This window comes from Dreissena polymorpha, chromosome 14 (genome assembly GCF_020536995.1).
Source record: "Dreissena polymorpha isolate Duluth1 chromosome 14, UMN_Dpol_1.0, whole genome shotgun sequence".
Classification (NCBI taxonomy): Eukaryota; Metazoa; Mollusca; class Bivalvia; order Myida; family Dreissenidae; genus Dreissena; species Dreissena polymorpha.
Window position 1 is genome coordinate 62,651,780 of NC_068368.1, and position 12,332 is coordinate 62,664,111.

General features: G+C 33.6%; 1 protein-coding gene across 1 annotated transcript in view; it reads left to right on the top strand.

The window, feature by feature from the left end:
• The window catches only part of LOC127858179 (uncharacterized), a 65,916-nt gene that overhangs the window by 11,783 nt on the left and 41,801 nt on the right, over positions 1–12,332 (top strand). The window contains exon 8 of the mRNA XM_052395152.1: positions 105–156. Coding sequence (XP_052251112.1) covers positions 105–156 — 52 coding nt within the window. The remainder of the gene's footprint in view (positions 1–104; positions 157–12,332) is intronic.

The following is a 12,332-nucleotide window of genomic DNA, read 5'->3' on the forward strand; positions in this document are numbered from 1 at the left end:
AGAATTTAACCTTGATATCTGGTGTGAGGAAGAGTAGAGTGTATCCTAAATGTCTGAAATTCTCTCTTGAGAAAAAAAACTTGATTTTTCTCCTGCCATTCCAGTGATGACTTCTTTGATGATACCAGAGATGCGGAGACCGGTATAAATGCAGAGGTAAGATGGGATAAGATATGCGATGTAATTGCATGATATATAAAGGAGATCAAACAATGTGAATTTACATGGGGATAATATTAGTTGAAATAATTATAACATACTATGGGATATGAAATAAGATTGGATTTAATGAAGTACATTTATTAGTATTACGTTAGATGTGAAATGAGGTAAGATTAAATAACGAAAGATATCTACTAAAGATATATAGGATATGGCACGAGGTGTTATCATACCATGTTTCCTGGACGAGTTTAATAAAATATGGTATGAAATGACGAGTGTCAGATATTTTTTATCACATGCTTTTTAATGAGCAAATTAAATAAATATTTATGCAAACATAATGATAAATCCCGAATGTTGTTTATATTTCATGACGTCATTTGATATCAACGTCATTTCAGCAAAAATAACACAATGCAATTTGTCAATCGAACGAAAATAAGCCAATAAAAACGCTTAAAAAGTATATTACACATGTGTAAGATAAAAATATTCTTGATTGTTATATTACATGGGAAACAGGTTATGGCATGTGATAGAACAGAATTGTTGAAATAAAAAAAAATCTTGTGTTTTTTAAGAAAGACTCAACAGAGTCGACAAATATGTTAGTTCCTCTTCTCAGTTATGGATGAAAATCAATATTCTGCTGAAACTTACAAATGTTGTTGATATCAGGTTGGCTAAAATGTAGTGCTGCAACAATACGCCAAAAACCGTATTGCAATATATTGTCAGTTCAAAAACCCGTATTGCAATATATCGCAATATATTGCTAACTTGTACCAAAATTATAATTTTCCAATTACCCAATAATCCCATAAATTCCAATTTTAAAGCAAATTCTGGTAAATATTTACTATAAATGTGCTCAAGAATAATAAGAAACACAAACATTCGCAAATTTTCTTAAGTATCAAATACATTTTTGCAATTGTTACTATTTAAAGATGTGATGAAATAACGTCCAACCGGGGCGTTTTTCCCACTGATCACGCGTAATTCAGCTGACGTGATGTTCACGTTTTTATACAACACAAAATACACCCATTCTTTCCATGCGACGTTCTACATGTCTGTATAATTTTCGCGCGCTTTTTATTGAGACAAAGGATAAAGCACTTTTAATTTGACGCTATAATTTTTTATTGTCGCGTTAGCATTCAAATTTGGAAGCGTGTTTCCGAAATTCGGATTACAAATAATGCTCGAATCAGAATCGAACGAAACATTTACAGCTGTGCGCAATTAATTCAACGATAATCTGTTCAAAAGCATCGAATGAATGCTCCCATGTAACAACGCTACTCCGTATAATACACTTTTTAGAATGCTTTTTTTACGTAAAAATAATTTACACTGCTTTGTTTTGTTTACCTTTTTATCATTATTTCGGATGGCTTTTCTGGACGAAATGTGAATGAATTTTTGTAAAATTTTCGTACCGGTATGATGAAAATCATATCGCAATATAATATGCAGATTGCGTATTGCGATATATACCGATATACCGGTATATTGTTGCAGCCCTACTAAAATGTCTTGAGATATCATGAGATGAAATATTGTATAGGATGGGATGAAATATAAAAGAAATACAAAACAACATAAACGGCCACCGGAAAAACTTTGCGAAACCGAAATTTCGCAAACTTAAGTACCCTTTTTCTTAAAGATTTGCTACTTTGAGACATAGTATGCGATAAAAGTCTTATCGTTGATTAATAATTGGTTATTTTCACTCAAAAAACGCGTTTTCTTCACTATGAAATTTATAAGCAAAGTTGGGGTTCCCATGGGATTTTTGCATTTTCCCATGGGATTTTCGATTTTCCCATGGGATTTTTTCTCCCATGGGATTTTTTTTCTCCCATAATTTGCAAATGGGAAAAAAAATCCCATGGGATTTTGAACATTTTAAAAAACGTGATTTATTTGAGTTTGCAAGTATTTTAACGTTATTTAAGGACTGTATATTGGTTTTATGCCAATTATATATAAAAATATTTAGTAATAAAAAAATCCCATTTTAAAATGGGAGAAAAAAATCCCATGGGATTTTTTTCTTATTTTGGGAGATTTATTCATGAAACTTTCAGAAACATCATATTTTATGAAATGATGAACAACTACGATATTTTAATGCGTTTAGTCGTGTTTAAAAAAAAAATCCCATGGGATTTTTAAATCCCATGGGATTTTTAAATCCCATGGGATTTTTTCTCCCATGTGATTTTTTCTCCCATGGGATTTTTTTCCAATGGGATTTTTCAGTTTCGTAAGCCGAATAAGTTTCTTAATGCGAAAAACAACAATAAAGGAAATAATAATTATAATTTTGAATAATAAATTGAATAATATATATAACATGAATATTTTTAAAATGAGTTACAATTAAAGGTTTATGCTAGTAGAACTTATCATTTCTTGTTCGAGCAGATGGTTGAGTCCAATTGGTGAGTATGCCAGCTTAGAACCAGTATAAATGCATCGCAGACAGACAACGCTGTCATACTGTACACACCGCTGAGTAACAATCTTTATTGCATTTCATTTTGCAACAGAAAATGAACTCCGTAGTATAATTGATCTTATATATGCCCTCTGCTTTTGAAAGCGTGCAACACATTAACATAACAATAAGTCCATGCCAAAAACTATGTGCAAATTCCATTCAAAGCTATATACACATTATAAAGGTCAGATGACCCGCGTCATGCGAAAATGGGTCTTATGTCATATGCGGCCGAAGTTGGTCCATCCTAGCTTGTCCAACCGCGCAGTCTGGTCAGGTACTACGCTGACTGATATATAAAGTCAAGCCATGATTCGTGGTCTCATATCCAAACTCGGTAGCTCCTGTGCGAAACTTTCACCGGAAACGACAGCACCGAGACGGGCGCTCGAACTTTGCGGATGCGCGTTATATGTTATATATAATAGCGCGATGTGTTTTTTCTTGCCTCAAATTAGTATCCATAGACTTTCTTTGGTTATTGAAGGTAAATTACTGTACAAAAATTATGGTTAGTCATTAACCAAAAAAAAGTTAAGTCTACAAACACGCGGTTAATTTCGGTTCAGTAGCAAATATCTTACAAAGGTGCGCAACTTCTCCTATAACATAAAATTTCCGTTATACGCCGTAAATTTCCGTAGTCCTCCGTAGCATTTCGGAATGACTGTCAATTGACATCATTGTATCATGCATGATAGTATGTTGCTTTGTGCTTGGGTGAAACTCACATCTTACCATCGCGTTAATTTATTAAACGCATTAATATTTGATTTCATTATGCACTGCGCCTATTGCACAAGTCTCTCTGCACAAACCAACATACACATATGCAGCATGCAATTAACGAACAAGAATGTTGCATCTGTACACATGCATAATACCATTAAGCAGAATGTAAATAGACATTGGACATCAGGCAAGATGTAAGTGTCATCAAGCATGAAAAGGTGTCTACATACTAATTGAAAGTACCATCAAGAATCATGACACAGTCACAAAGAAGGATGTAATTTTTACCTAAATACCCTTCCATATTTGTCGGCACTGTGTGTTTGCTTAATTTCACTGAAGAACGTCTACTGGTAAATCTTACAAAAAAAGTGATAAATAAGACTGAGTAGCAATTTTTTCGGCGTTGCTGTTTAACGTCAAATTTGGCCTTTCAACGAACTTCTTAAAAGCCCATTGAATTTTAATGAAGAAGTTTCCCGCTTGTAGGTCCGAATGAATTAAATCAAATTTTGCAATTGGCAATTTGATAGAAATCCCCATAAAACATTGCACATAGCTTTCTGAAATAAACAGGCCACATTGAACGCATTCACGATATCCAACAGCTCTCTTTGCAAAGACCTATCTAGTGTTTCTTGGCCGTGTAAGATCTATAATTAGAACATCGTCACCTAAACATCTACTAATAGAAGAGCATATTTTGGGGAAACAAATTCAATAAGAGTATAAAACGTCCACGATCAATAAAGATATCACGGAAGTATAAACATAGCACTTTAAAGAGACCACAATCTGGTACATTTGGTCAATTGTTGCGTCCGTGGCGGACAATACATTTTTAAAAAGAACGCGTACAAAAAAGCAAACACAAAGTTCTTCGTAAGCTTGTTTTAATCTTAAAAACACATAATCGACAGTCATTCCAGTCAAATACAATACTAACAGTCAGCACTCTAGAGATCAAAATTGCGGATATAAATATTTAATTCAGGGATATCAAGTGTATCAAGTTCGAATTCCGGAAAAAATAGCCGGTAGTCTGGGGCATTAGGTCCCTTACAGGGATAAAAGGTAAATCCCCGCCCGAGCCGTAGCTAACTGATTTATTGTAGTCTTTCTAGTTGCAATTTCTGGTGAGTACAATGCGGAATATTACGGATATTTGCAACATGTCGAAGATTTTCGGAAAGTAGCGAAGAGGTTTTCGTCAGTTAATATTCATGTCCGTGCCGGCCGCTAACTTATCAGAATCAATAAAAAAGAACCAGGAAAAATCGGTACCGATCGCAAATTTCCGGAATTCCGATAAAGCTTCAACATAATTTGTTCTCAAATGATCGCGTACTCGAACGAATCTGTCCCTACGCCTCCAACTCCCTTTAAATCTCATCGGACGTACATTGATCTCAAAATCTATCCTTGACGACTCAAATCATATTTCCTGAATAGTTTGGCCTATTGACGTCCCTGTAATTAAAACAATGGTCTTTTGGATAAACACCGCTAAGTTGTTGCAATATAATAACCGTTTAAAATAGTTACCGGTTTTCATTTAATAAAATGATTAAGTCATATTCGAGATTTCAGCGATTGCCAATATTTTGCTTTTGTTTCTCATAAGCATATGGTGCTTGGTATCTGCTATTGACTCCTATGTAGATTGCAAATATTACATAACCCTTACAGCGGCCGAGCGCAGATATCTGCATTTGGCCGCTAAAAAGAAAAATCTTTGCGCATTTATTTAATTCAAATCTCATTACCATAATCGAAATCATCATCATCGTCGTCGTCGTCACTACTACCACCACCACCATCATCATCATCATCATCATCTTCTTCTTCTTCCTCCTCCTCCTCCTCATCATCATTAACAACAACAGCAACACCAACTTAACATCATCATCAAACAACAATAAACATCGGTAGCATACAATGTGCTTCATCAACCATACATAATTATATGCGTTAAAACACCATAATAGAACAGCATGAATGAAGCTGTCTATTACTCTTTTATATTTCCTATACCAATATTTTTTTTTTTCGTTAATTGAAGGACTAGTTGAAATCTTCTATAAAAGCCCTCCCACCCCCCCCCCCCCAAAATAAAAAAAAAATAAAACATAATAATAATAACCCTAGCAAACAACAATAAACATAGGTTAGTTAGTATACACTGTGCTTTAGCAACCATGCATAATGAATGTTTATGACTTCGGACCGTTGTGATCAAATTAAAAAAAGCAAGATGGTATGTATGCGGCACACAACACATAGATAATTATAGTTTTATACCTTAAACGTAGTTCATCAAAATAAAGATAAGTTATTATCTATGTAATACTTAAATTAGGTTTATAACGTATGCATATTTGTCTAAAACTTGTGAAATGTGATTCGTAAGCCGACGACAACATTATCATTCGGACCCTTCTCCCCACCTAACAATCGAGATTAAACACCTGTGGAGATCCCGATCTTATCAATGAATAAACCGGTTCAATGATGTCAAGTCAAATAAAACATACTGTTACTATCCAAATAAATATCTATCAAAAAATGTAAATTGATATACCTACTTAACTAAAACTAAACTTAAACGATTAGCAAGAAAAATATATAAAGAAGAAGCAGGCAAAGTAGACAAATTAATTGTAACATATGTTTTCTCAGTCTCCCACTGTTGAACAATATAAATAGTATTTATCGCCACCCCAAAAGGGATCTTTATCACACGTTTGGCTCAACTAATATATAATTGTGACAGGACAAACTGTCAACAAATACCTTGTTAATGTTTTATACATAACTCCAATCAAAGGTCAACTTCCAAGGAAACTGCGGCATGTTAAAACTGTTGATTATGACAAAATGTTGTTTAGTACAAATCAGTACAATAGCGTCTGTTATGAGGCCTATACTAATCCAGTTAAATAAAACTTTAATCGCAGAAAAGTTTAGATTCTTTACACCTTTAAAGGGGCCTTTTCACAGATTTTGGCATTTTTTTTAACTTATTCATTAAATGCTTTATATTGATAAATGTAAACATTGGATCATAAAAGCTCCAGTAAAAAATCAAGAAAAAAAAGGAAATGTACATTGCCCGGAGCAGGGTTCGAACCAGTGACCCCTGGAGTCCTGGCAGAGTCCTGTAGTATAAACGCTTATGCCTACTGAGCTATTCCGCCGAGTACACATTCTCGACGTATTTTATACCTTATATAAGCAATCTTCGTAGTTTCACAAAATTTAACGACAAAAACAGAACTCTCCAAATTATTCAATCGTTTCGCGTTGCAACGCTTTATAATTTTTAGGTTTTAAAATCGTCAAAAGATGCATATAATGGCTATATTAGAGCATGGTTAATGTTCAGTATTACTGTTTCCTCACAAATATCATAACTAAAACGAAAACTTACGAATCTGAAACAACTTTTTTCAATTTTGTCAATTTACCAAAGCGTGAAAAGATCCCTTTAAGAAAATATATATAACAGTTCTTTCCTGTTTTAACAAAATGATACATTGAAAAATAAATTATGAAGCATCGCTAGCAATATTAGAAAGAGAAGTAGAAGGAGAATTATTATCAATAGTAGCAGTAGCAGCAGCAGCAGCAGTAGCAGCAGCAGCAGTAGCAGTAGCAGAATCAGTAGCAGTAGCAGTAGCAGTAGCACTAGCAGTAAAAGTAGCAGTATCAGTAGCAGTATCAGTAGCAGTAACAGAAGCAGCAGAAACAGCAGCAGAAGCAGTAACAGCAGCAGTAGCAGTAGCACTATCAGAAGCAACAGCAACAGCGGCAGTGGCAGCGGCAGTGGCAGTGGCAGTAGCAGTGGCAGTAGCAGTTTCAGTAGCAGTGGCAGTAGCAGTGGCAGTAGCAGTGGCAGTAGCAGTGGCAGTAGCAGTGGCAGTGGCAGTAGCAGTAGCACTATCAGTAGCAGCAGCAGCAGCAGCACTGGCAGCGGCAGTGGCAGTGGCCGCGGCAGTGGCAGCGGCCGCGGCAGTGGCAGTGGCAGCGGCAGTGGCAGTGGCAGCGGCAGCGGCAGCAGTAGCAGTAGCAGTAGGAGTAAGAGTAGCCGAAGCAATAGCAATAGCGGCTTTTTGCTTTTTTGTTTTAGAAGTGTTTGTCGTATAAGAAGAACGCAATGAAGACAAATTAATTGTAACATGTGTTATCTTAGTCTCCGTTGTAGTAGTATTTGTTGTATCTACACAGCCATTTTTCAGTCACCTGAGAGACATGTTTTTATAAGAGATTTAATTGTGGACCAATACATCGTGTATTAATATCAGTGTACCCACTGGGACACCACATCGGGCGAGGATTAACAGATAAACTAGGCCTTCAATTAATTATGCGCCTAGAGACAAACAATACTATAACTTACTGATAATTTTAGGATTGGGATGTGTTTGTATCTTATTTGAAATTAGCTAGCTTAATTCAAAAACTAATTATAGCCTCAATATTATCACAAGAACATCATCACATATTCATTGTGCAATATATAATCATATCACCATCACAATATGCCAGAGCGTTAGTATTTATTGTGCATACATATCCTACAGCAACATTTACAAAACTTATTACAAACCAACCGCTCAAGCTTTAATTAAGATTGATTTCAATTTATATTATGACATACATTAAAGATCACTGTCAATTAATTAAAAAATAGCTTGATGCTTCGTACTCAGCGATTTAAATAAAAGAAACGTTGCGTACACAATAATTGGGGTTAATAAAAAAGTCTGCAATTAAAATAATCAAATTTAAATAATACTAGATTTAGTTTCAAATTGTCGCTCAAAAAATGTATCAGTTATATCAGTTACTAGGGAATCGATTTGTTTAATCTCAACAATCCAATAATAATTATGGTGTTTGTATGACAAATTAATAGCTATTCGTCATTGAATGTATGATACTCATAAAAATATTGAAACAATAACCACAACAACAACAACATATGTGATTATGTATATATCTTCTTCAGATACTCTGTGTCATACTTTCAAAATTATCCTCATAAGATTCATAATAATAAAATAAACACTACTGCAATCTTAGTAAAAACCAACTTAGCCGTTATGCTAATGATTTTATGTTCAGTATGCGTGTACATTTCAATATTATATAACAACAAGTGTTCACAAATACCTATGTTTAATAAATATTAAAAACATGAGAACCAATGAAGGTATTTCATTTTAATAGACTAGTTTTACCGTGTGTGTACATTCATATAAAATCTTTTGAAAATCACACTTGAGATAATGTCTTTAGGTTTTGCTATTTCTAATCGATTTAAACACCATAAAACCACCGTATTTTCTCTTACATTCTAAATTTTCTTACATTTCCTTTTTAAGCCAAAATATTTATGTTTTCATGATTCTAAATTTTCGGACATACGGATTTTCGTACAGTCAGTTAAATAGCGCTATTTTATCAGATTTTGACCCTGTTTTTGCTTATCTGATGACCCTTCGGTCATGCATTTTTACAACCGGATTAAAGTAATAAAACAGAATCATGCCTAAGGGCAATCGACCATTACATTTGCGTACTTGGGTAAATTACCTTGTAAACCTCTAATAAGCAATGGTTCCTTCCAACAGCGTTTGAAATGATATCGTATTAAGAAAGCCAAACGTTTATTGTTTTTACTTTTTATATATTATTTCAGTTGATTGCAAAGCTGTTAAGTTGCATTTTTAAAGTAAAGAACGAAGGGAACAACACAATAAAATTATGTACACTGATGTATTATTTCTACTTCAATTAAATAATTGACAAACAAACATAACACACTTGTCTCTAAATATTTTTCGTATTTAAATTTTCCAACACGAAAAACAATATCTTTAAGTGAACGGAAACTTATAAGTATTACGGCATATAGTAAAAGCAGAGTTGTCTGAACCATAAGTAAAATAAAAAATAAAAAATGACACAGCTTATTTTTCCCTCAAGTGTTAATGATAATATGGATAAACAATTAAAAATACATAAAGTCAATTGTGTTGATTACTCGTTATTGAAATATTGCAATGCCAATTATAAGACATCTGATTAAAAACAAAATGTATGGTGGAATACCTAATCTGGAAATACAAACTAATGATACTATTAATGCAACAACAACAATCACATCTTTTCAAGCGCAATCAGAAAACTGCTACAGCTTTGTATTAACAAACATAAATATGTTTGTGCTTATAGATTTAGATAAACTTCAAATCTTTAAGCGTGCTATGAATTGAATATAATTTATATTTAAAAGTTTTGCTACTCTGTTGATAACTAGCAACAGCAAAAAGGAAGATACCATTTTTTATCATCTAATTTTATTTATATTTCATTGTTTATTTGTTTATGATCACAAGGATTGTTTGGATAACAGAGTGTGTCTAGATATACCGGTACCCTTAAAAATATTTTTATGAATTGCAATTAAGCGTAGAAATTAAACAGGCCCTAATACAGACACCATTTTTATCGGAATGCGATTATAGTTTCAATAGCAACTCGTAACGCTTTTTGGATTGAATGTGTAATGACTACTTTTAGCGACAAATTGACTTGGTCAAATACTGCATCTTAAACGGATAAATAAAATTGAAACCATTTATTTTCAATATTATCAACATTATTATTTACTTATTAATACATTAAGTAGCAAACTCTATTAATCAAAAAAATTTGATATAACATCCGAATTCACTGCAAAAATGAGCTGAGCGATAGGTTTTACGGTTGTTGAAATTGTTCATGATGAGAATGACGATGACGACGATGATGACGATGACGACGACGAGGAGGAGAAAAACGACGATAACAATGACGATGATGATGATGATGATGACACTGATGATGATGATCACGACGATGACGACCATAACGATGTTGTTGGTGATAGTGACGATAATGCTGCTGCTGTTGCTGATGACGATGCTGCTGCTGATGATGCGGTGGAGGCGGAGGAGCAGGACGAGGACGAGGACGAGGGCGACGACGACGACGACGACGACGACAACGACGACGATGATGATGATGATGATGATGATGGTGATGATGACGATGATGATGACGATGATGATGATGATGATGATGATGATGATGATGATGATAATGATGATGATGATGATAATGATGAGATGATGATTATGTTGATGATGATGATCATGATAACGTTGATAACGATGATGTTGATGAAAATAACGATACTGTAAGTAGTAAATTAACTCATTAATTGTTATTATAATACACAAGCACATGCTAATGGATCTGTATCCGCAAGGCGGTCAAATGAAAACTCACTTGGTATAAATATGAAAAATTGAATCAAAATATCATAATGCGGAGTGTTAAAATGTGTTCAAATCTAGCGAAATTGTTGCAGTACTTTTCTACCGAAACCAATGCTTAGCCCAGTTATTTTAAAAATAATTTCAAAATACCACGATACACGTCAATTGGCTAACAAATACATTTGTAAGTTTAACCTCACTCAAAAACAGTACTAGACTTGCGACACCTTAAGGGTTTCGCGGGATGGAATGAGTGGGGAGATCATATACAATTTTCAGCTTTCAGGAAGCAAGGACCCTCTGGACGTGAAACATTAGCTTTCCAACACTATATGATTCCAGTTCCATAGCACATATTGCATTAGTTCAATGGGAAGAACATTAAACGGCATATTCACAAATCTCTAAAAAACAAACAGTGCTCAAAAATATTTAAAGTAGTCATTTACTATTTAATTGATTATGTCCTCTGATTGTTGCATTTTTAATTTAAATATGTGTTCCTATATGCATTTATTGTTGTTTTGACTTAAAAAACTAAACTGGATGCCCATTCTTAGTTTGCTGTCTTAGTCTACCCTAAAATTATACATGTTTCTTGCATAATTGAATTATCAAAAACTGCATACTTGTAAAGGCATTGTCAGAGTTATTTGGTTAAGTTATAGACAAAGTAAAGCAAATATATTTATTTTTCTTAAAATGAATCATCCTCTGAAGCCCCCACTGGGATTCAAACCCAGATCTCTTTCCTCTGGGAAGGAAAGTATTCTATCTTGAAATACAAGGGCAAGTAAGAGGACAATTTGCAATTTTAAACCTATAAACATATAAACTTAATTTTTCACATGACCTTAGAAACAACACAGACATCTCCGAATCTGAAATACATTACAGTTACAATTCAGGTTTTTAGTATTGTGCATTGTACATGAATGTTTAAGTATTGTATTTATCCTTGGTACACAGAACTGCCTAAAGATGCGTAAAATACCAGTATTCAAATCTGAAAATATCCCATGTGTTTGTTTTACTCTGTTAGTATCCCTATTTTATTTCAATAAAGCAGTTTTTTCCTTCTCCTGAAAATTTAACTAAATATCAGTTATGCTACTTTTTACATTCAGCAAATGACATGTGTCCGTAATGTCCATTTTGAAAATTTGGTTAAAAAAACATTATTTTTACCAAAAAGGTAGACTTAATAATTATTATTAAACAGTTGATGTATGTTGCCTTAATAAAAAAACAAAAATGGGAAAGAAATAAAATGTTTAAAAATGTCAGTTACATGACTTATAACATTAAGTAGACGATATAGCTTTGATACTTTAGGATAAGAGTAGACCTTAACACAAATACTATAAGAGTTGACCTGAACACAAAACTTAACCAAATTTTAAATTTTCTAACTATAAAAGGGGGCATTATTCAGTCAAAAAACAGAAAAAAATGGGTACAAAAAAATGTGTGTACGAAAACAATTGGGTAAGAAAAAATTATGCCGAAAAAATATATGCTAAAATAGCTTGGGGTCTTGACCACCAAAACGGCTTGGATTTTAATTATGCTGAAATAACTCGGGGTCATGA